This window comes from Cervus canadensis, chromosome 12 (genome assembly GCF_019320065.1).
Source record: "Cervus canadensis isolate Bull #8, Minnesota chromosome 12, ASM1932006v1, whole genome shotgun sequence".
NCBI lineage: Eukaryota > Metazoa > Chordata > Mammalia > Artiodactyla > Cervidae > Cervus > Cervus canadensis.
In genome coordinates, this window is record NC_057397.1 from 10,115,328 (window position 1) to 10,139,972 (window position 24,645).

The 24,645-nt window shown below is 49.6% G+C and overlaps 1 protein-coding gene, 1 long non-coding RNA gene and 1 other non-coding gene across 3 annotated transcripts in view; 1 reads left to right on the forward strand and 2 right to left on the reverse strand.

Moving 5' to 3' along the window:
- Positions 1 to 17: 17 nt before the first annotated feature.
- LOC122451571 lies at positions 18 to 124 on the reverse strand. Its single transcript, XR_006272465.1, has one exon. It is a non-coding gene; the product is annotated as a U6 spliceosomal RNA (small nuclear RNA).
- LOC122451475 lies at positions 41 to 24,645 on the reverse strand. Its single transcript, XR_006272415.1, has 3 exons — positions 24,488 to 24,645; positions 16,284 to 16,478; positions 41 to 690 (listed from the first exon to the last, which is right to left on the reverse strand). It is a non-coding gene; the product is annotated as an uncharacterized LOC122451475 (long non-coding RNA).
- Positions 16,270 to 24,645, forward strand: part of SPATC1 (spermatogenesis and centriole associated 1) — a 34,349-nt gene continuing 25,973 nt past the window's right edge. Inside the window, exon 1 of the mRNA XM_043484455.1 lies at positions 16,270 to 16,480. Within this exon, the coding sequence (XP_043340390.1) occupies positions 16,270 to 16,480 (211 nt within the window). The remainder of the gene's footprint in view (positions 16,481 to 24,645) is intronic.

Consider the following 24,645-nt stretch of genomic DNA (forward strand, 5'->3'; position numbering starts at 1 on the left):
CCCGATCCCCCCTCCCAAAAAATATGGAACGCTTCACGAATTTGCGGGTCATCCTTGCGCAGGGGCCATGCTAATCTTCTCTGTATCGTTCCAATTTTAGTATATGTGCTGCCGAAGCGAGCACTAACCACTATTTTTTAAAGAAAGATTAAAGGACACAGAATCTCAGCACCATCACTGCGCCTGATGAAAAGCACCGTGTGGGCAGCACAGGACCCCCACGCGCTCAGCAGCCCGCAGCTGCCCTGTGCCGCCTGCCCTGCTAACCAGTGCTGCCCTCAGCCTCTGGAGCTGGAGGAGCCTTCAGGACAGGCACGCGACCTGCACATCCTGACACTCAGGCCAGCATCTAGTCCAGAGTGGGTGTGCTGTCGGCGTAGACCGTGGAAGGAGTGGGGAACTCCATGCGGCGTGAGCCACCCAGGCACCAACTGCCCCAAGACTGGGCAGAGAGCACTGCAGACTCTGGACTCTGGTCAGCATCAGCATCAGTGGGAAGCACTTGAGTGCAGGCAGCAGAACTGAAAGCCCAGGACACTTGTGGAGGCCCATCTAGGGGAGCAGGTAGAAGAGCGAGGAGGTGAGAGCGTAGTGGAGGGTCGAGGTTGGCGTGTCAGCTGTGGACACAGAGCTCGAGTCCAGACTCTTCTGCAGGCAGGGATGAACCACTGGGACCTTCCAGTGAAGAGCCTGGAAGTGGTTTGAGTAAAGGCAGGAGGATCAGCGAGGCCCACAGTGAGGCCCACAGTGAGGACCTGGCCTGGGGGGCATGGGGTGCTGGGAGGGGAGGCACTGATGGCCGGTGCTGTGGCTCCCCAGGCTGCCCTTCCCCACCGGGCCCAGACACTGCGCCCCAGGCAGCAGCATGGCTTGGCCCATCTGCCGCCAAAACGTTCTGTGTTCCTGAGTTCTGCTTTGTCTCAGGCTTGTCAGGAACTGCGGACCTTGCAGAACTCCCTAGATGCAAACAACGCCCACCACACACACACACACACACACACACACACAGCCGAACATCTCAACTCCCATCTATGCCACTTTCATAAAGCCTTGTAAAATGAAAGATTTCCTGCCATATTGGTGGGCAAGAAATGTCACAGCCATCAGCTATTTCGGGCCTCCAAATGTGAGTGAGGGCTCCCAAAAGGGAACGCGATGCCTGGGGCCCAGCAGATGCCACCACCCCCACGGTGATTGCTGAGGAGCCATCTGCCACTCCTTAAGGTGAACCAGGAATCAAGGATGTGAACAATCCAGAAACAGGGTTTGACCCCAGAGAGCTGAGTAAAGAACCCACCTGCCAATGCAGGAGACATAAAAGACGCGGGTTTGATCCCTGGGTTAGGAAGATCCCCTGGAGGAGGGTATGGCAATCCACTCCAGTATTCTTGCCTAGAGAATCCCATGGACAGAGGAGCCTGGTGGGCTACAGTCCATGGAGTTGCACAGAGCCGGACATGACAAGCCACTGAGCACACGTGTGCGTTATACGTATATAACTGAATCACTTTGGTGTACACCTGAAACTAACACAGCATTGTAAATCAACTATACTTCTACTTGGGAAAAAAAAAAAGATAGTTGTGCTGGAGTAAGGTGGCCCCTAATCCAACATGACTGGTGTCCTTATAAAAAGGGGACTCTTGGACACGGGCACCTTCTCTGCCACCAGGTCCCTGCATTAGCGTGGATGGTCTCGCAGAACTGCTGCAGCCTCCTGATGAAGAGGAACCAGCAGACGCCTGGCTTGGAACCCACTCATCTGCGGCCCTGAGACACTTTCCACTACAACAGGTGGATTCTCCACAGGACAGACAGTGGCAAGGTCGTTGAGGTCATTGTGAATCGGGAATCCAGCATGTGGACCACTGTCTACAACCATGAGGGCCACCCTCTGCACCTGGGAGCACAGTGCCGCCCACAGGACGCCTGTGATGGGGAAGAGGAAGCTGACTGCCCATACCCAGGCCCTGCCCCCCAAGCAATAAAGACGTCTAAAGCTTTCCTCAAAAACAACAGCAAAATATTATACTGGAGGCCCCAACCAGCAAAATAGGACAAGGAAAAAAAGGCATGTTTATCTATAGCAACATGATCATGTGCATAGAAAATTCTAAGAAATCTACCGAAAACCTACTAGAACTAACAAAAGAGTTTGACAGAGTCATGGATACAGGTCAACAATAAAAAAATCACAAACTAAAAAAAAAAAAAAATCATAAACTATACATAGCCACAAACATAAAAATTTAAAACTATATGTATATCACAAAACCATAGAATGCACAGAGATTGTGGCAGAGGCTCCCTAAGATCATTCTCAGGTTTGTTGATTCATTAGAACTCAGGATTCAGCTATACTCCTGCTCATGGCAATGATTTATTACACAGAAACGATATGAAGCAAAATCTGCACTGAAAAAAGACTTGGGGCAAAATGTGAAGGAAACCCAGTGCAAGCTTTTAGGAGTCTTCTCCCTGTGGAGTCACACAGCATGAACTTAATTCTCTGAGCAATGAGTTGGGACAATACGTGTGCAATGTTGTCTATGAAGGAAGCAGATTAGAAACCTAGTGCTGAGCTTCTCATAGGCGGTGTCATACAGGCACCCTCTGCCCAGCAGCAACCAAAATTCCAGGCTCTCAGAAGGAGATCACAAGCTCAGCATAAGCCTCATTGTTTGAACCAAGAGTTGGGCACAGCATGCCATTCTTATCAGTTTATCAGTTCTGAGAACTATGGGAACTCTCTGAAAAATTCCCAGATGACCAAGGCCAAGCAGACCCTTCTAAGAATGGCAGTCTCACGTCTGCTTTGTCTCTTCACAGTGGTAAACAACAAAATATGTGCAATGCCTGTCTCCTGAAAACTACAAAACATTTCTGAGATTTTGAAAGATAAGTAGATGTACCATGTTCACGCATCAGACTCAATAGTGATATCAGTTCTTTCCAGATTGATCTAGAAATTCAGCACAGTTCCAGTGAAAATCCTATCAGGCTTTATTGTAGACATTGACAAACACCTGAAGTATATATGGAAACATGAAAGATTTCAAAAAGCCGAAACAATTTTGAAAAGGAACAAGGTTGGAGGACCTGATTTCAAAATTTACTGTAAAGCTGTAATGATCGAGACAGTATAATAGTATCCTAAGGGAGACATACAGATCAGTGGTCAGAATAGAAAATCCAGAAATATACTATACATATTTCTTTAAACAAATGGTAATAGAACAATTAGATATCGGTATTAAAGAGAAAGAACCTCCACCCTTACCTTACAGCAGATACAAAAATTAACTTGAAATGGACCATAGACCTAAATATGAAAGCTAAAATTATAAAAAAACTTCTGGATAAAATGGAGACAGACTTCCTAAATAGGACACAAAAAGCACAGACCATTTAAAAAATTTTTTGATAAAAGCTTTTGCTCTTGAAAAGGAAATGAAATGACAAGCCACCACTTGGAGAAAATATTTGCAATACATGTATTTGCAAAGGGTTACAGTTGTATCCAGATTTACAAGTGTTGTTGTTGCTATCCAGTTGATAAGTCCTGTCTGACTCTTTTGCAGCCCCCTGGGCTGCAGTGCATGAGGCTCCGCTGTCCGTGGGATTCTCCAGGCAACGATACTGGAGTGGGCTGCCATTTCCTTCTCCAGGGGATCTTTCTGACCCAGTCTCCTGCATTGGCAGGCAGTTTCTTTACCTCTGAGCCACCAGGGAACGTCATAATTAGAAGACACTCAACCTAATTTTTTTTTAATGGGCAAAAATTTTTAGGAAGCTCATAAAAGAAGATACATAGGAACTTCACTGGCAGTCCAGTGGTTGACTCTGTGCTTCCACTGCAGGGGGTGCAGGTTTGATCCCTCATCGGGGAACTAAGATCCTGCAAGCCTCTAAGCCAAAAAAAAAAAAAGAAAATTTCTTTAATTGAATAAAAATGGAAATACAATATATCAAGTTTAAAAACTACATATTAAAAAAGAAGATATGCAAACGGCCAGTAAGCACATGAATTATTTACAAAATCATTAGCCATCAAGGACACGCAATTTAAAACTACAATGAAATACCACTCTACATTCAGTTGAACAGCTAAAATTAAAAGATTAACATTAGCATATTGCCAAAGATGCAGAGCAACTGGAATTCTCATTTACCATTGGTAGAAATGTAAAACGGTATAACCACTTTGGAAAACAATCTGGCAGTTTATAACAGATATTTACAGAAGGAAAACCACAATCACAGAAAACTAACCAAACTGATCACATGGACCACAGCTTTGTCTAACTCAATGAAACTATGAGCCATGCCGTGTAGGGCCACCCAAGATGGACGGGTCTTGGTGGAGAGTTCTGACAAGATGTGGTTCTCTGGAGAAGGGAATGGGAAACCACGTCAGTATGCTTGCCTTGAGAACTCCATGAACAGTATGAAAAGGCAAAAAGATATGACACTGAAAGATGAACTTCCCAGGTCGGTAGGTGCCCAATATGCTACTGGAGAAGAGTGGAGAAATAATTCCAGAAACCATGAAGAGACGGAGCCAAAGCGAAAATAACGCCCAGATGTGGATGTCACTTGTGATTGAAGTGAAGTCCGATGTTGTAAAGAACAATATTGCATAGGAACCTGGAATATTAGGTCCATGAATCAAGGTAAATTGGAAGTGGTCAAACAGGAGATGGCAAGAGTGAACACTGACATTTTAGGAATCAGTGAACTAAAATGGACTGGAATGGGAGAATTTAATTTGGATAACCATTATATGTACTACTGTGGGCAAGAACCCCTTAGAAGAGATGGAGTAGCCCTCAAGTCAACAAAAGAGTCCAAAATGCAGTCCTTGGGTGCAATCTCAAAAATGACAGAATGATCTCTGTTTGTTTCCAAGGCAAACCATTCAATATCAAGGTAATCCAAGTCTATGCTTTAACCAGTAATGCCGAAGAAACTGAAGTTGAATGGTTCTATGATGATCTACAGGACCTTCTAAGACTAACACCAAAAAAAAGGATGTCTTTTTCATCATAGGTGACTGGAATGCAAAAGTAGGAAGTCAAGAGATACCTGGAATAACAGGCAAGTTCAGCCTTGGAGTACGAAATGAAGCAGTCAAAGGCTAACAGAGATTGTCAAGAGAACACACTGGTCATAGCAAACACCCTCTTCCAACAACACAAGAGAAGACTCTACACACGGACATCACCAGACGGTCAATACTGAGATCAGATTGATTATGTTCTTTGCAGCCAAAGATGGAGAAGCTCTATACGGTCAGCAAAAACAAGACTGGGAGCTGACTGTGGCTCAGATCATGAACTGCTTATTGGCAAATTCAGACTTAAATTGAAGAAAGTAGGGAAAACCACTAGACCATTCAGGTATGACCTAAATCAAATCCCTTACAGTGAAAGTGAGAAATAGACTCAAGGGATTAGATCTGATAGACAGAGTGCCTGAAGAATTATGGACAGAGGTTCATGACATTGTACAGGAGGCAAGGATCAAGACCATCCCCAAGAAAAAGAAATGCAAAAAGGCAAAATGGTTGTCTGAGGAGGCCTTACAAATTGCTGAGAAAAGAAGAGAAGCAAAAGGCAAAGGAGAAAAGGAAAGATATACCCATCTGAGTGCAGAGTTCCAAAGAATAGCAAGGAGAGATAAGAAAGCCTTCCTCGGTGATCAATGCAAAGAAATATGCAGAGTACATCATGTGAAATGCCGGGCTGGATAAAGCACAAGCTGGAATCAAGATTGCTGGGAGAAATATCAATAACCTCAGATATGCAGATAACACCACCCTTATGGCAGAAAGCAAAGAAGAACTAAAGAGCCTCTTGATGAAAGTGAAAGAGGAAGTAAAAAAGCTGACTTAAAGCTCAACATTCAAAAAGCAAAGATCATGGCATCTGGCCCCATCATTTCATGGCAAATAGATGGGGAAGAAGTGACAGATGTTATTTTCTTGGGCTCCAAAATCACTGCAGATGGTGACTGTAGCCATGAAATTAAAAGATGCTTGCTCCTTGGAAGAAAAGCTATGACAAAGCTAGACAGCATATTAAAAAGCAGAGACATTACTTTGTCCACAAAGGTCCATCTAGTCAAAGCTATGGTTTTTCCAGTAGTCATGTATGGATGTGAGAGTTGGACTATAAAGAAAGCTGAGTGCCTCAGAATTGATGCTTTTGAACTGTGGTGTTGGAGAAGACTCTTGAGAGTCCCTTGCAAGGAGATCCAACTAGTCAATCCTAAAGGAAATCAGTCCTGAATATTCATTGGAAGGATTGATGCTAAAGCTGAAACTCCAATATTTTGGCCCCCTGATTCGAAGAACTGACTCATTTGAAAAGACTCTGATGCTGGGAAAGATTGAAGGCAGGAGGAGAAGGGGACAACAGAGGATGAGATGGTTGGACGACATCACCGACTCAATGGACATGAGTTTGAGTAAACTCCGGGAGTTGGTGATGGACAGGGAAGCCTGGCTTGCTGCAGTCCATGGGGTCACAAAGAGTCAGACACGACTGAGCGACTGAACTGAACTGAATTGTATGATCTAGCAGTTCTATTCCTATATTTTTATCCAAAGATTTATATACAAGTGTCCATAGAAGCCTTATTCATAATAACCAAAAAAAGGAAATGACTGAAATGTCCAGGGACAGGTAAAGGAATAAACTCATTGTGATAGTCATATAACAGAATACTACTCAGCCATAAGAAGGAACAAACTAGTAATGCACACAACCACAAGGATGTCTCTCAAAAACGCCAGGCTGAACAAAAGAAACCAGACACAAAGGAATGTACACCTCCAAAGAAGACTAACCTGTTAGGACCAGGGATGGGAAGTGAGGATTACTAGAAAAAAGCACAGGGAAACTTTGGGGGTAACAGAAAAATTCCATACCTCATTGTAGTGGTGATCACATGGTACACACTTTTTCCAAAGCTCATCAAACTGTTCGCTTAAAACAGGTACATTTTATTGAGTGAGAATTACACCTCAATAAAGTTTGTTTGTTTGTTTGTTTCCAATGAATGTGGGCAAAAGGTTAACAAACCATTTCCTCTTCTGCTTGAGAATTTGACCTTTGGTTAACTCTCTAGCTATGTTCCCTGGTAACCAGATACAGGTAGAGTGTTAATGATTTAAATAGGGACACTGCTTATGGTAACAATCGCCCCTATTGGAAGCTGCTGCGTGTAGACAGGGAGAAACTAGAAATGAACCATGAATGCCTGAGAAAAGCCATAACCCTGAGCTTCCTGGAGGAAAGTGACTCCTGAAGCAGAGCGTGTCCCTTACGGAGACTCTGGAAGCTAGGTCTATGCAACTGTTGCAAGATATATGGCCCCTGTGAGGTGTAGGATTTGGAAGCCCTGCCCAGTGTGGATCTCATCCTCTTGTGTGTGGGCTAGCACCTAAGATCCAAACACGTAGTCTTGATGGCTATATAAATTGCTCCATGGGAACCTCCCTGGTGGTGCAGAGACTAAGACTCCGTGCTCCCAGTTCAGGGGGCGCAGGTTCGATCCCCAGTCAGGGAACTAGATCCCACATGCAGCAATTAAGGGTTCCCCTGCCTCAACTAAAGATCCCACGTGCCACAACTGAGACCTGGTGCAGCCAAATAAACAAATAAATAGTTTTTTAAAAGATCACTCCATGATTGTTTCAGAAAAAGATGATTGTAGCCCCACTGCTGGCCATCTGTGTTCCCTGCATGTCTGAACAGATGGTTGCAAGGGTGGTCTTTGGTCGTCTTGAAGATGGGGCTGGATATTTAATAGACTAAGAAGACCCCCTGATAGACACAGCAATGTGTATCTCACAAATGGCCATGAAACATGATGACATGTTTATCTCATAAATTATCAAGGCGTTGCACATCTAGTCCTAAAGCAGTGCCAGGCACAAAGTAAGCACTCAATAGACATTTGTTGACTGGCTGAATGAAATCAAGACTGCAACGAGATATTAGTTAATATCAACTGGAAAAAAAGAAGTCTGACAACATTGAGTTCTGGAGAAGATATATAGCAGCTGGATCACTTCACACTTTGCTGGTAAGTAAGTCAAACATCAAATCACTCCTCTGGGATGAGCCCCTGACACCCCACCAGGGCCAGATGGCCTTTGCTGCAGTGTCCCCAGTCAAGCCCTCGCCTGCCGTGTGCTCGCTGTCTGCCTGTTGGCCTGTGTGCCCCACTTACTGTAATTCTCCATAAAGTGTGTGGTACCATCACAGTCACCTGGGTGCCCAGCAGGGTACACGGCACACAGCTGGTGCTCAATAAGTCTCGTCCCTGTTGGATTGCTTTGTGTATTAAAGAGCACACAGCACTGTCAGAGTCCAGTGTGGAGGTGCGGTGGCAACGGGAGAGCTCCCTCAAGGTGCAGGTGACACCCACAGAAAAAGGATTAGTCCTCCCAAGGATTCTCTCAAGGGGCCTGGGAGAGTGTCCCGGCCGCCTGGAGAAGCACTCCATCCCGGGGACGTCGGGAGGCAGCAGGCAGGATGCTGAGCATCAGTTCACAGACTGTGGCTTCCAGAGGTTCGGGAACCACCAGAGTCCAGCAACAGCTCCGCTGTGTCCAACCAGCACAGGAAAAGCCACAAGGCTTTTGAGGAAAATGGGGCTAGAAGTACAGTATGCAAAAATGTCACCAACGATACACTCAAAAAGTCTTAACAACGTGATAAAAATGACAACCCAGGTTTACACATGTTACGTGGTTAAGAAATACAGGAATACTACAATAAATGTGGGATTTACCTTGAAGAAGACGTGAAGCCAGTTTACAGAAGTGGGTGGGGGAAAGGTTGTGGCTTGTGGGTTATTGTGCAGTGTCTGAAATCGGATGGGAAACTGTAACATGGATGTAGGGGGTGTGGCTCAGCACAGTGCTGACTGGTGAACTGAAGCAGCTGGCAGATGTCTGAGGTGTGTGTCTTGCGCCTTTCTAGGTGGTTGTGGTCCATTCAGCTGGGTCCAGTTTTTACTTTCTGTTTTCACCTATTTCTCATAAACAAAATTTCATGTAAACAAAGGAAGTTTGAGACTTCCCAGGAGGTCCAGTGGTGAAGACGCCACGCATCTACTGCAGAGGGCATGGATTCGATCCCTGGTCAGGAAACTTAGATCCCTCATGCCACACAGTGCAGCCAAAAAGAGAGAAAAAGAAATCTGGCTGTGTTCAAATTGTTCCCAAATATATCAATCATGTTGAAACAAATTCACATTTTCAAAACAAGCATTTTAGCAAAATTGTATTTTTTTAGGATTCCCTCCTATAACCAGACTTTTTCCAGTAATACCACAAACTAAGAGATCTAGCTGAACCAAATAAGGGTACTCACCCCATGGACAAAGGACCCCTGGTGGGCTTGCAACCCCATAGGGTTGCAAAAAAGTCTGACACTACTTAGAGACTAAATAACAACAACAACGACATCATGAAATTGTATCATGAAATTCCTCAGGCTGTGGCCCAAGGACCCACACAGGCTGAAGAGGGTCCTGGGATCAGAGTCTCCACCTGAGGGATGTAGGCCAGAAGTGCTGTGGTGGAAGATGCTAGTGAGAGAGGGTTGGAGCAGGGAGGCTGAACATTGATTGGCCCAAGTAGGTGTCCGTCACCATCACCAAGCAAATGAGCCTAGCTCTAGAAAGGGCCTCAGGTCACAAACCCGGGACTCCACGGCAGATTCTGAGGAAACTGGTTTGGGAAAGTCTTTACTTCTCATCTGCTGCAGAAGGGAAGAGAGAAGAGACATGTTCCTAGGATGAGGCAGTAAGGGCTGGCCAAAAAAATCACAGGAAGAAGTAGGGGCAAGTGTGCCACCCAGATCCAGCCAGAGCCCAGGTGACGGTGAACAAGCTGACCCCTGGCCCAGATCCTCACCCAGGGCTCTCACTTGCAGGCATGGGAGCTGGGGAGGCCTCCGGGCCAAGGGCAAGGAGGCCTGAGTGGCAGATGATGGGGATGGCCAATGCCCTCAGGTTGGGCTCTAATCCTGTGTCAATCCCACTATCTGACCCTCAGCTTGGTGACCTTATCAGCGCAACCCGGTGTGTGCCTGCCGGCCTCAAGTTGCTCCCATTACAGCAGCTGTTCCTCTGCGAGCCCTGAGCATAGGCAGATGAAGATCCCAAGTGTCCAAAGTCTGTCACCGCAACTGGGTGTCGAGCCCCACATGCAGGCCCTGACCTCACCTCTGGGTCATCTGACTTTCAAGACAAACTCACTCCCCAAAGGTGACAGCCCTGCCTGCGGTGACCTCATGGTGTCTCTCCCAGCCATCCAGCAAAAGGCAAGCAAAGATTTAAACACTGCTCTCCAGGTTCAGGCCTAAAACCAGGTGGCCCTGTCCCCTGCCACTTCCCTCCATGCTCACAGAGACTCCTGATGAAAGGCCCCCGACGGTTCTACTCAGATTGGGCTGAGCTGAGGGCTGGGAGCGGATCTGCCCTCAGCTGCAGGGCTGGCCAGGGCCTGTCGCAGAGGCACCTGGAGCAAGGGATGGACACGGCTCACAGGAGCTGTGCAAGGGCTGGGGAGGCATGTGGCAGGCAGAAGCTGGTGTGTACGAGGAGGTGCGGGTGGGGAGGGGTGGGCAGGCGGGGCCGTCGGGACATTACCCAGGGGCCGAGGAGCGAGGGCAGAGGCAGGGCCAGGCAGGGCCCATGAACTTGCTCTGTGGGGCTCACTTAGAGCCCAGGAAGTGCTGGAAGTGGACCCAAGGACCTAACAGTGGCGAGGGTCCTGCAGCCCCAGTCCCAGGTCATAGCATCATGTGAACTGCCTGTTAAGCTCCTTCTTCTACTCAACAACCTCCGAGCCTCAGCATCTCACCAGGTGTAAGATCCAAAGTCCCTGTGTTCCCCTCGACACCTCACCTCTGCCTCTACGTGGCCACCTCTCTCTTCAGGGCTCGTTCCCCTCCACCTTGCAGGCCTGCTGGCTGGTCTTCAAAAGTGCACCACACCTGCTCGTATGCCCAGGGCCTTTGCACTGGCTGTCCCTCCATCAGGAAGGTTTTGCCCTCAACACCCTCACTTCCTGTCCCACACCCACCTCCAGTCTCCTCCCAAGAGCTGCCTGTCAGAGAGGCCCTCTGACCTCTCTGCACTGCGGGCCTCAACTCCACCTACTCACCCTTCCCCATATCACTCCTCCTCCCGCCGCCCTGCATCACCACCACCTCACCTCCTTCTCTCAGTCGCTAGCCCACGCACCCGCCAGCAGGCAGCAGCCGTCTGCTGGGTTCTGGGCAGCGGTGAGAGATGGCAGCGACGCCGGCAGTGGGGCAGATGACCGAATGCATGGTCCTGACAGAAGCCTTGCGAGATAGCGTCACGGGCTAGCTGACGGGGACTGAGGCTTCAGAAGGCCACATGTCCACAGTCACCCCTCACCCATACTGGCAGGCAGTCCTTGGCTAGGGTCCCCCACCTCCATGCCCCTCTGTCTCCCCTCCCAGGCTCTGAGAGTGCCCTCCAGTCAAGGAACAGGGCCAGGGAGCTTGGGGTTCCCGCTCCCCCTCCAGCTTCAGGCCTGCCCTGCCCTGGGCAGCTGCTGGCCATGGAAATGGAGCCAGAGAGAGCAGAGGTTCCTTGTTTGCTCCCTGCTGTCCCCACAATATGCCTGGCACCTGGCAGGCTGTCAAGATCTCTGGGCTGGTGAGAAAATGCATTTAGCTCTTCCCCTGCGCCAGACGCAGCCCTTGCTGTATTACACACGTCACCTCATTTGGGCCTCACACAGCAGGAGGAGGAGGTAGCACATCGCCCACCATGACAGATGAAGGGATAGAGGCACGTAGATGGGGGCTGCTGGGGTCACGCGGCCAAGCCGAGGCCCGACGCGCAAGCACTCTGACGCTGCTGATGCGAGGACCTGAGGCGGGCTCCCACACTGGGATCTGCAGTAGGAGCAGACATCAACGGAGGGTCAGGGTGAGGAGTGACACAGGTCTGGGCTGAGGCTTTTGGAGTCCAAGGGCCTGAACCCCAGCCACACACCCCCAGCAGCCCGGGTCCCCAGCCCCTCCTCTCTGTAGCGCTGCCCCGCCCTCCTCCTTCTGGCTCCCCTTAGATGATGCTTGGTGAAAGGCTGAGAGGGCCCTACAGGAGATGCTGCCGGGCTCCAGGGCCTGACAGAGCCCTCCTGCCCTGTCCTGGCCTCTAACTCCCACCCTTTACGACGGGTGATGGGATGACCCCCGTTGGTGACCAAGGTCTCATTCCCAGAACACTCTGCCTCTAACCAGCACCTGGAGAGGCTTTCCTCTGAGGCTCTCTCCCTGACTCTGGCCGGCAGGACCCCAGGCTGGTGCGCAGAGTCCCCTGCTCCTCCCAGGCCCCTGCCTCCCCAGGCCTCTAGACGCAGGGAGGGGCAGCCGTGCCCTCAGAAACCCAGAGGCTCGTCCTCAGACACTCAGCTAGCACCTGGCCTGTTTCTACCATGAGCCAATGCGTCTTCTCCAGCTCTGTGGTGGGAATTCTTTGAGAAAAGAGGAAAAAAGTTTGTGTGTTTCTTGAGCACCTGTTTTGTTCTAGGGCCTGTCTCGGGCTCAGGGACGCAGGGCAGTGTGTGCTGTGGCCCTCGTCCTCCCACAACAGCACCCGAGTCTTCCCCAAGTGGAGCCTGCATCCAACAGGGGGCCAGAAAGACCTCTTGGCAGCTGTGCAGAGAGGCTGAGGCTGGAGGCAGGAAGAGCAAGCCAGAGACTCGGCAGCCTGCCCCAAACCCCGACCTTGACAACTGGGAAAAGGCAGGAAGCATGGGCTGGTCATGGGGACATGGGAAGCCCAGGTGCTTGGAGGGTGGTGCCTCGGTGCCTCGCCCAGAGGAGAAGGTGTCTGTACCATCTGCCTGGGGTGAGGAGCAGGTGTTAGGACTGTCAGCAGTACTGGAGGGTGCTGGTAGTTAGGAGCCAGCTGACCATGTGGGGCACAGAGTGGGCAGAGCCCTCCCAGGAGCTCCCCATCAGCACCAGATGTGACTGCAAGCTCGCAGACCTTGCGGTTAAACAGGGCTAAAATGATCAGGTGGCCAGTATTGCTCGATGTGCACTGGCCACATGCCGACTGATCCCTCCCCACAAGGGGTATGGGAAGTGAAAGGGGGTGCAGACAGAGGGCTCCAGGTTAAATAAAGTTCCCTGTTCTTCAACCATCTTCTTGAGAAGATGGCTTTCAAAGGAAGCTTGTTAAACCTACAAAGCATCCTCAGCCAAGACGGGAGCAAAGATCCCCGAGGGCCTCGCCAAGCTGGCACGCCGAGCAGAATCTAATGAGGTAAATCTGAACCGGGACAAACTGTGCAAAAGCCAGTGGCCCAACACCAGGGGGTGTCTGACTCAGCATAAGTGAGTGGGAAAACACTGAAGCTTTGTCTGCAGAGAATTCCTGCTGAGCCTGAGGGGAAGGCAAGTCCCTGCGGCACTTCTGCCCTGTGCTGTCTTCAGGCTTGTGCTGCTATTTGAGGCACAGGAGGCCTAAAGCCTGCCTTTCTGACTTACTGATTCCTGGGTGACCTCACCCACTCCCATGGCTTCATTTGCCGTCTAAAAGCTGATGAACCCCAAATGATATCTTTCTAGCATACATGGCGGGCTCTCCCCTGGGACCGGAGCAGGAAGCATTGCCTCCTTGAATGAACTCCTTGAGGTTTCAAGGGCACCCACTCTCAGCACCACTTCCAAACCTGATTCGGGGTCTTTGCTCTAAACCTGGTCTTGTTCCCTCTGGGTTGGTGTCACCAGCGGCTCTAGCACACATACGAGCAACGGTGATGCTGCCCCTGTTCACACCCATGCTGGATACCAGTCCACCCAGTACCCACCAAAATTTTCTCAACCCCATCCACTTCGCTCCTTGGCACCACCCGTGTTCAAGCCACCTGTGTTACTTGCTTGGGTAAATGGCGGCCTCCTTACTGTGTTCCACTCAGCGGCTTTCTCTCCAGTCCATTCCCACACTCCCTTCTTAAAGCCCTTCAAGCTTTCACAAGGCCCTTAGGATGAAGATCAACAGTCCCACGGCCACCAGACCCGGTCAAATTCTGGGCCCTCTGTCCTCCTCCGCACACTCAGCAACTCCCCTCCTCTGGCCCATCACTTCAGCCAGCCTCTTTCGTTTCCTTCCGTGGAGCACACTGCCCCAGGGCCTCTGCATGGGCTGTCATGCCTGCTAGAAAGTTCTTCTCCCACCAGAGACTTCCCTCATATCATTTCAATCATCACTTCCTCTGGGAAGGCTACCCTTAGCTGACTGGGTCTAACCCACCCACCTTCTCTGGGCACCACACATTCATCACAGCAGTAATTTGACATTTATGTGTGATTGTTCAATTCACAGCTGCTCTCCTCTGTACTCAATATGGCCAGTAAAGTGGGAACAATGCCTGATTATGACATTGAACCCTCAATTTCTAGCACAATGCCCTCCATACAGTTGACACTATATATATATACATATATATATGTATATATATATAAAGAAAGCAGTACTGGTACAAAGGGAAATACAGATGGTGTATCAGAGTTCTTACATATTAAGAGATTTATTTTAAGGAACTGGCTCACACAATTGGAAATAGCAAGTCCAAAGTCTGCAGAGCAGACCAGCAGACGGGAAACTCAGACAATTTCTAAAACAGTGCTGAGGCACAACTAATTCTTCCCTGGAAAAACCTCAGTTTTCTCTTCTTAAGGCTTTTGAATGATTGATTTTGGTTGGTTAACCCAATATAAAGCCCACGCACATGATTGAGGATAATCTACTTTACTTTAAAGTCAACTTTCATAGCAATGACTAGGCTAGTGTTTGACCAAATTCCTAGGCAGCACCATAGCCCAGCCAAGCTGACCCAGAAAATGTAAGCATCACAGACGGCAAAGAAAGCATCAACCCAAGGAGAGGCCAACAGTGAGATAATACTGGAGGTGGAAGAGGCTTGGACCATCATAAGCTTATTTTCACACGCTGGAGGAGATCCCAGCAGAGATGTTCTATTAAAAGCAGAGCACATGGAGAGATCTCCCCTGAAGAAAGCTCAGCCCTGGTCCCCAGGGCCAGAGTGATTCAGCCTGGATTACAGTCTGGGGTGTCGGAGGAGGGTGGGGGTAGGCCTCCCATTGTGAGGTCCAGGTAGAATGCTCAGCTCAGACTGACCCCAGCCCTGGCTGATCTTCGAGTGCGTCCTCACCCCCACTCTCTTGTCAAGTGTGAGCACTCTGACTTATACCAAGATGTCACCACCTCCTCCTGTTCAAGAGCAGACACTCGCAGAACCAGTGGAGGTCACAAGGACATGGCCTCACTCAGCTGCCAAGGTTAGACCTGCAAATTTCTCAGTAGATGGCTCTAAAACAGGGAAGTGCTATAAGGACTCAGAAATCTGCGTTCTTAGAAACTGATGAGGAATACAGTCTTGGGTTCTTGAAGGACAATAGGAAAATTCAAGAATCCGGAGAATAACGGGCACAGGAGGGGCACCACAGGGGAATTTGGAATAGGGGAGCTGAGTCAACAGAAACGGAAACTCCAAGCTGTAGGAAGCTGAGTACCTGGACAAGGGAGCCCCTGGGCCAGCCACCAGAGAAAGGCTCTGAGCACCTGGGGCCAGAAGAAAGCAGAGCCTGATGTCCAGGTGTCCAAGACAGAATGTCTCCAGGAGGAGGCTGACAACTAAATCCAAGATCCCGAGGAAAGGGCACCCTCTCCAGGAAGGAAGGTGGCGAGCTTTCATTCAACAGATGTTCACTGGTCATCTACCTTCACGGCACCCAGCCCTTTGCTGGATGCTGGTGAGTCACACAGTCCTTGCCCTCGACGTGAAGTGAGTGAAATGGGCTAAAGAGCTAACTGCATAGGCCCAGGCAAGTGCTGTGACAGAGGGCACATCTGTGGGGGCAGCCTAGAGGGCAGCGATGGGGAAGCTCCACAGAGGAGGCACCTTGAGAGGAAAGCTGGCTGGACAGGGAAGGGGTGGAACATTCCAGGCTGCAGGGGGCCGGCGCATAGTCCCGGAGGCACGGAGAGCTGAGCCTGTTAGAGCAGAGACAGCACGGAGGAGGTGCAGTCTCTGACCTCATAATACCCAGGCCCACTGGGCCAGCCTTGCGACTTGCAAACTCTGGTGCCCTCCTCCAGCCCGGGCGAGGCCCGAGGCCCTGGGCAGCCTCCAGGTGCAGCGTCCTCCTGAGGGCCGCACCCTTCCCTCTGCCCTGGGGCATGTCTCTACTCACCAATTATGAGGGGCTTCGGCATCAGATCGAGAGGCTGGTGCGGGAAAATGAGGAACTGAAGAAGCTGGTGCGGCTCATTCGGGAGAATTACGAGCTCAAGTCAGCGATCAAGACACAGGCGGGCGGCCTGGGCATCAGCGGGTTCAGCAGCGGGCTTGGTGAGGCGGCGGCCAGTGCATCTCCACACCAGGGTAACTGCAAGAGGCCCGAGTTCAAGAAAAGCAGGGAGGGAAGGGTGAGACTGTAACCACAAGGGAGGGAGTCTGTGTGTTCAGGTCTGGGTGGAAGGGTGTAGACAGCAACAAACTCGGGGTCCATAGGCCCCTGGTGAGGGGAGGGGTGAGGACATAGGACAGTCAAGATAAAAGGACAAAACTAGGTACCAGCCCCGTTCACCTGACAGCAGGAACCCTTGCCCGAACCTTCCCCTCAGGTGAACTTGCAAGCAGCTCCACACACTGAATTTTCCAGCTCTGAAACCCAAACGTGCTGCCCCACTGGACCCGACACAGCACCCACCCTCAGCTTTTCCACCCCACCCCTCCACCCTCCCCTCCGTCCCTCCCTCAGCACCCCAGGCCTCTCCCCCGTTCCTCTCCACTCAGAGGTGACCAGAAGGCAACTAGCCACCTGAGTCTAAAAGCCAAGGAGAGAAACCAGAACTGAGGCTTGAGGTTTGAAATCACTAATGCATGACACCCCTGGGGCTGGAGAGGATGTTGAGAGCGGGGTGAGACAGAAAAACCAGCAAAGAAGTTAGAGCTGTTTGCAGAAAAGCAGTTAAAGTGATGACCTTCAGGGCTAGGCATGGAGCTTAGGGACTGGGCCAGAGGCCAGGAAGCCAGTTGACCGTGGGGATGGCAAAAAGGGATGCACCAAAAGAACAGAAAGCTGTGAGCACAGAATGGCTGGTATTGAAGCAATCAGAGAACTTCCCAGGGTATGGCAATAGGGTGTCAGAGCATGCTGGTAAGGAGGTGACGAAATGCCTTCGCATTTGTCATATCCACATCTTCTCCCTCTCTGCAATTTCCTTCCTGTCCTGGAGAAAGCTGTGTGCCTCCTTCCCAGTGCACTTCTGCACCCACACTTGGCGCCCAAGCGCCCATGTGGAGACCCCCACTCCCTCAAAGGACCTGCTCCTTGCCATCCTGCTGCCCCCACCTCCACTCCGCTCATCAACAGGTGTGAGGCCAGCCTCCTTCACTGAAAGAGGACTCTGCTCTTTCAGTCTCTACCACTTAAGGCTCTATAGCTCTGCGGCGGACCTTGACACTCCGCTGTTCTAGAAAGGTGGCTTCCTAGGTGCCGCATCCTTCTCAAACTCTGCATGCCACTTGGTTTTTTGGCTGTGAGGTATGTGGGGTCTTAGCTTCCTGACCAAGGATCGAAATTGAACTCATGTCCCCTGCACTGGAAGGCAAAGTCTTAACCACAGGACTGCCAGGGAAGTCGCTGCATGGCACTTGGGACTGATAACCCTCCTTTTTCTGAGTTCCAAGAACACCTTCAGCTGGGTCATCCTCCCCCATCTCAGCTCCTAGTCTGGTTCAGGCCCTGCCCTCCAGCCAGCCTGCCCACCTGGGCTTTTCTCTCCACTAGAAGTGGTAATCTGGAGAAGGCAATGGCAACCCACTCCAGTACTCTTGCCTGGAAAATTCCATGGACGGAGGAGCCTAGTAGGCTACAGGTCATGGGGTCTTAAAGAGTCCGACATGACTGAGTGCCTTCACTTTCACTTTTCACTTTCATGTATTGGAGAAAGAAATGGAAACCCACTCCAGTATTCTTGCCTGGAGAATCCCAGAGACAGGGGAGCCTGGTGGGCTGCTGTCTATGGGGTTGCACAGAGTCGGACATGACTGAAGCGACTTAGTAGCAGCAGCGGCAGCAGCAGAAGTGGTAATCAGGCCAAGGAGTCCCTGGAACTCAGCTCACTCTAAACTAGGCATGCTCCTGATTAAGAACTTGACCTTTTGACCTGAGGCTACTCCCCCTCAGGTCTGGGCTTCTTCCCCTACAGTCCAGTTCCAGTTGGAAGCTGCCTCCCCCTGCTTTCTACACACTGGGTTTCCCACCTCCCAGCCTGGCTGTGGTCTGGAACTGGGCTTCACAGTCCTCCCTTACTGGTCACAAGCACAAAGGTCTCTCTCCTCTGAAAGGGTCTATCATCCATGATTCTGAGATAACAGACAGGGCAACAAAAATTATATGCTCGAGGAGATACAATATTTAAGAAATGTTACACTTCAATAGAATGGGAAAGACCAGAGATCTCTTCAAGAAAATTAGAGATACCTTCCTGCAAAGATGGGCACAGTAAAGGACAGGAACAGTATGAACCTAAAAGAAGCAGAAGATATTAAGAAGAGGTGGCGAGAATACACAGAAGAACCATACAAAAAAAGATCTTCATGACCCAGATAATCACGATGGTGTGATCACTCACCTAGAGCCAGATATCCTGGAATGCAAAGTCAAGTGGGCCTTAGAAAGCATTACTAAGAACAAAGCTAGTGGAGGTGATAGAATTCCAGTTGAGCTATTTCAAATCCTAAAAGATGATGCTGTGAAAGTGCTGCACTCAATATGCCAGCAAATTTGGAAAACTCAGTAGTGGCCACAGGACTGGAAAAGTCCTGCCTTTCATTCCAATCCCAAAGACAGGCAATGCCAAAGAATGCTCAAACTACTGCACAGTTGCACTTATCTCACATGCTAGCAAAGTAATTCTCAAAATTCTCCAAGCCAGGCTTCAACAGAACATGAACCGTGAACTTGCAGATGTTCAAGCTGGATTTAGAAAAGGCAGAGGAACCACAGATCAAATTGCCAACATGCACTGGATTATCGAAAAAGCAAGAGAGTTCCAAAAAAAATCTACTTCTGCTTTATTGACTGTGCCAAAGCCTTTGATTGTGTGGATCACAACAAACTGTGGAAAATTCTTAAAGAGATGGGAATACCAAACCACCTGACCTGCCTCCTGAGAAATCTGTATGCAGGACAAGAAGCAACAGTTAGAACTGGACATGGAACAACACACTGGTTCCAAATTGGGAAAGGAATACGTCAAGACTGTGTATTGTCACCCTGCTTATTTAACTTATACACTGGGTGTTCATTGGAAGGACTGATGTTGAAGCTGAAACTCCAATACTTTGGCCACCTGATGTGAAGAACTGACTCATTGGAAAAGATCCTGATGCTGGGAAAGATTGAGGGCAGGAGGAGAAGAGGATGACAGAGGATGAGATGGTTGGATGGCATCGCTGACTCAATGGACATGGGTTTGGATGGACTCCAGGAGTTGGTGATGGACAGAGAGGTCTTGTGTGCTGCGGTTCATGGGGTCGCAAAGAGTCGGACACGACTGAGCGACTGAACTGAACTCAACTCAACTCAGCTAGAGTACATCATGAGAAATACTGGACTGGATGAAGCAACAAGCTAGAATCAAGATTGCCTGGAGAAATATCAATAACCTCAGTTAAATAGATGACACCATCCTTATGGCAGAAAGCAAAGAAGAATTAAAGAGCCTCTTGATGAAAGTGAAAGAGGAGAATGAAAAAGTTGGCTTAAGATTCAACAATCAGAAAACTAAGATCATGGCATCTAGTCCCATCACTTCATGGCAAATAGATGGGGAAACAGTGGAAACAGTGACAGACTTTATTTTCTTGGGCTCTAAAATCACTGCAGATGGTGACTGCAGCCATGAAATTAAAAGATGCTTGGTCCTTGGAAGAAAAGTTATGACCAACCTAGACAACATATTAAAAAGCAGAGATCTAGTCAAAGCTACGGTTTTCCCAGTAGTCATATATGTATGTGAGAGTTGGACTATAAAGAAAACAACGCCAAAGAATTTATGCTTTTGAACTGTGGTGATGGAGAAGACTCTTAAGAGTCCCTTGGACAGCAAAGAGATCCAACCAGTCAATCCTAAAGAAAATCAGTCCTGAATATTCATTGGAAGGACTGATGCTGAAGCTTTGGCCCCCTGATGTGAAGAACTGACTCATTTGAAAAGACCCTGATGCTGGGAAAGATTGAAGGCAGGAGGAGAAGGGGACAACAGAGGATGAGATCGTTGGATGGCATCACCAACTCAATGGACATGAGTTTGAGTAAACTCCCAGAGTTGGTGATGGACAAGGAAGCCTGGCATGCTTCAGTCCATGGGGGTCACAAAGAGTCAGACACAACTGAGTGATTGAACTGAACTGAACACTTTAAGAAATTAGACTGTGATTCCCAACTCCCAAGCTAACCAAGCAAGCCTTCTCCTTTTAGGTTTGGTTCTTGAGAGAATTCTTGGACACTTCTGCTCTCCCAACTCTGAAGGGTCAAGCTTGGAGGGCTAGGAAAAGATTTCTGGTGATGAGCCCAGACAGCCAGCCCTGAAGGGGGAAAGGGACATTCCAGGGGGAAGAATAGTCTGTGCAAAGGCCTGGGCCAAAGGTTGCAGGAGTGAGAAATAGATTGTGTGGTTAAAGCCTTCAGTGTGCATGGTGTTTAGTGTGTGGGTGTGGGTATAGAGTGGGGGGTGTGTGTGAGCATGTGAACATGGTGTTAGTGTGTATGACCCATGAGTGTACAGTGTGATGTATGTGTGGAGTGTGTGGTATAGGTGGGTAAGTGAATAGTATGCATAATATGTGTGCCTTGGGAGTGTGTGTTGCACAAGTATGAAAAAAGGTGTGTGCGTGTGAATGTGTGAGTGCAGTATGTGTGGCATATGTGAGTGTCTTGTGAGTTGCTAAGTGTATAGTATGTGGGTAATCATATACTTTGATACAATAGAATAGTATGTGTAAGTACGTTTGTGAATGTGTGTTTTAGTGTGGGACATGTATGAGTGTGTGGTGTGTGGGTATTAGAGTATGTTTATGCTATGTGCTAGTGTGAGGTGTGTATGTACTGCTTGCATTTGTGAGTGTACTTGAGGGAGCTGGGGTCAGTGAGAGGTGCTAATGCAGTCAGAGGCCAGCAGGGCTCAGATGCCGAGGACTGTGAATGACATACTGAGGAGCCTGGACTTGCTCCCAAAGGCAGTGAGCAGACGCTGGCGGGTTCCTACAAGGAGTAATCATATTTGTGCTTCAGAAAGACCGTTCCTGCTGCTGTGGGGAAATAGAGTCAAGGGAGATGAGAGTGAGGTAGGGAAATGAATTAGACTGCGGCTCTTGGGTCATCCAGATAGGAGATGATGGTGTGAAGTAGCGGTGGCGAGAGACTGAGTCAAGTGACTTAGTAAGAAAATGAACAGCTGAGATGTGAGGGATGAGAGTCCAGAATGTGTCTGTTTCTTTGGCTGAGGGGACTGAGGGACTGAGGAAGTTCACTTCCTGGAACTGCCTAGCCCCCTACTCCCACAGCGGCCGGGGCTGATCTCTGCAGCTGCCTCAGCGGATCTTCAGCCGCTCACCTCCCCACGCTGCCTATTCCCCCTGCCTGTTCCTTGTGCTTGGCCTTCCTCATAGAGTCAGGCTCTTAGTCTCAACATGCTCTTATGAATTTGACCTTCGATTCCTCTTTCTGGGCTTACTCTTCTCTTCCCTTACTCTTGTGCACAGCACAACCTCCTAAACCCTGCAGTCTAGTCCTCTGACCCTTCTCCCATTAGGAGGAACACAGGATGTCAGCTTGGGCTTGTGGGTGCTCACAGCATGTGTGCCAGGCCCCTCATGGTGCAGGACAGAGCCCAGGTGAAAGAGAAGGGGTGTAGGATGAGGCCCAGGGGCCAGGGGGTGGCTCTCCCCAAGCCACCACATTCCGGCACAGAACCCCAGGGAGTACAAGAGTCTTATCAAATCTGACCTTCCAGGTTGTCACAGGGCTTTATTTTTCAGGTAAGCAGATAGAACATAATTTAATAGTTTGTTAGCTTGATTGATAACTTTTAACTATTTTGACATATTATATAAAAGCCTCCATTAGTGTTCTTGATGAGGATGAGCCTGGGAGAAGGAAATCCAGTCTTGGAGGAAGAGAATAAGTTGTATTTTGCTCTAAGATATTCTCAAGACACCCACCTGGAGATTCTAGGAGGCAGTGGAGATATGAGCCTGAGGCTCAAAGAAGAAGTCAGGGCTAGAGAGAAAAGATCCAAGAGTTGTTGATAACTGAAGTCACAGGAGGGGGTGAGACTATTTGCGAAGAGAGAGGAACAGTAATAAGAGGTTGCGGGAACAAGTCTTTGAGTCAGGACAGGTAGAGAAGCTGGCAAAGGAACATTCAGACAAGGGAAACCTCGAAAATGTGATGTCACCATTATGCCAAGAGACAGCTTCAAAGGGGACAGAATCGTCAACAAAGTAAAGGCTGCCTGAGAGGTCAGGCAAGAAAAGTGCTAATGGTTTGGCACTATTAACCTTGACTAGAGTGACTTCAACCCCATCATAAGTAGGAAAGCCCCACCAGGTGAGGTGACGAGTGAATGAGAAAATGGAGAGAATAGATGGTTGACACTTAGTTCATGAAGTAGGGTTTGGAGGGGCACTAGTTGGAGAGGGGCCTGGAGTCCAGAGCTGCTTTTCCGGACGGCAGTGATCTGAGTTTATTTCGATGTGAAGGAAGATACGAAAGAAAAAAGGGATAATTTCTAGAGCAGAGCTGCCTTAACTGAAGGAAGAACATCTCTTCCCCTGTCTGAGAAGGGAAGGAGGAAGGAAAGGGGCATGAGAATGCCAGGTGGGAAGCTAAAGAAACTCCAGAACCATGGCTTTAATTTTCTCTGTAAAACTTTCATTCTCTGAGAGCAGTGGTGGAGAGAAAAAGATGAGGAAAGTCTGAAATAAAGTAAAAATGGCAGAAGGAACTGAATGGAGAACCTGGGAGGTGTGTAATGGGCCCAAATGATGCTGGCATATATGGATTATACAGGCAGCAGCCACCAACCTTCTCCAGCAGCATTTGATGGGTGGGGTGGGGGCAGACACTGGGGAAAGCAGGCAGGCGGAGCTAAGGGCCTCTCAGCAAGAGTTCGGGCACATCAGAGAAGGAATCAGGAACCAGCTGGGCTGTCAGATAGATGAAAATAAAGAGACCAGGGTACTAGAGATCTAGAGGCTGGCAGGGATCTTGCAAGCAAGGCAGAAGGTACAACTTTGTGGGCAGACTGGGCAATCTGAGTGACAGGAAATCAGTAAACTATTGGCTATGGGTTGAATTAACTTCACAGGGAAGAAAGGCCAAGAGATGCCTTGGCCTTGTGAATGGGGCAGGTGGGAGGTGGAGCCAGGATGGGTTTAAGACTGCAGGGCCTCGTGTTCCTGAGGGCTCAGGGACTGTGTCAGGATGTCTCGAAGATTGAAGATGGATGGAGATTCAAGGCATTTGGAGCAAAGAGGAAATGAGGACTACACTGAAGGCTCAAGTCACTAAAACAGTGACTGCCCGTCAAAGTGGTTCCTCCCTACAGAGGTGGTCAGGACAGGGCAGGTGGTCAGGCTAGGAAGGGCTCTCAGGGCAGGAGCTTCTGTTGCTCTTTCTTTTGGGCACCCTCCCCTACTTAAAACTCTTTCCTCACCTTAGCCTGTCCTCACCCAGGCCCCCACTCCTGCTGCCCCTTGTCTTCCCTTGAGGTCTGCAGGCTAGTGGAAGTTTCCTCAGGCAGGTAGCAGTCTTTCCCCTCTTTTCAAAAGGCCTTTTACCAGCACTGCTCCACACAATCTCCATCTGCCTCCCCCGAATCCGGAGCTTTCATTAACCCAAGGTCTTTACCTTGTCACCAGGTCAGGGCCTCCTTCCTCACCTCAGGAGGTGTTCTTGTGGTCCCCCCATCAGGACCCATCCTCCCCCAAGTCCCAGTTTCCTACCTCGGGCCTAATACTACCCCCATCCCCCCACCCCAACCCTACACCCCACCCCTGACCCAACACCCCACCCTAGGGAGTTAACCTAAGCCCGCCTAGCTCCACCCCTAGTGGGAAGCCATCCTTCCCTCAGGAACTGCCTTCCTCTTGGAACCCTTGTCTCCCTTCAGAACCAGTCCCCTCAGGATGCGTCCCTCCTCGGAACTCACCCCCCTCAGAACCCTCCCCTCTCTCGGGACCCACCCGCCATCAGAAGCTCCCCGCCCAGAATCCTTCTCCCTCAGAACCCTCCCCGCTCAGAACTTACCCTCTAGGGACCCACCCCCCAGGACCCAAGCCCACCCTCAGCCCTTGCCTCCCTTTCAGGACCTCTGCCCCCACCTCACAACACGCCGCCTCTCAGGATCTGTCAACACCCTCCTCTCTTTCGTCCTCCCGCCCGCTGGCCCTCTGAATCTTGGCTCCGGCAGCCTTTGCTCACTGGTCGGTTGGGCCTTCCGAGGTCTTGCCTTAAGCAACACCTTCCCTGCTAGACCCTC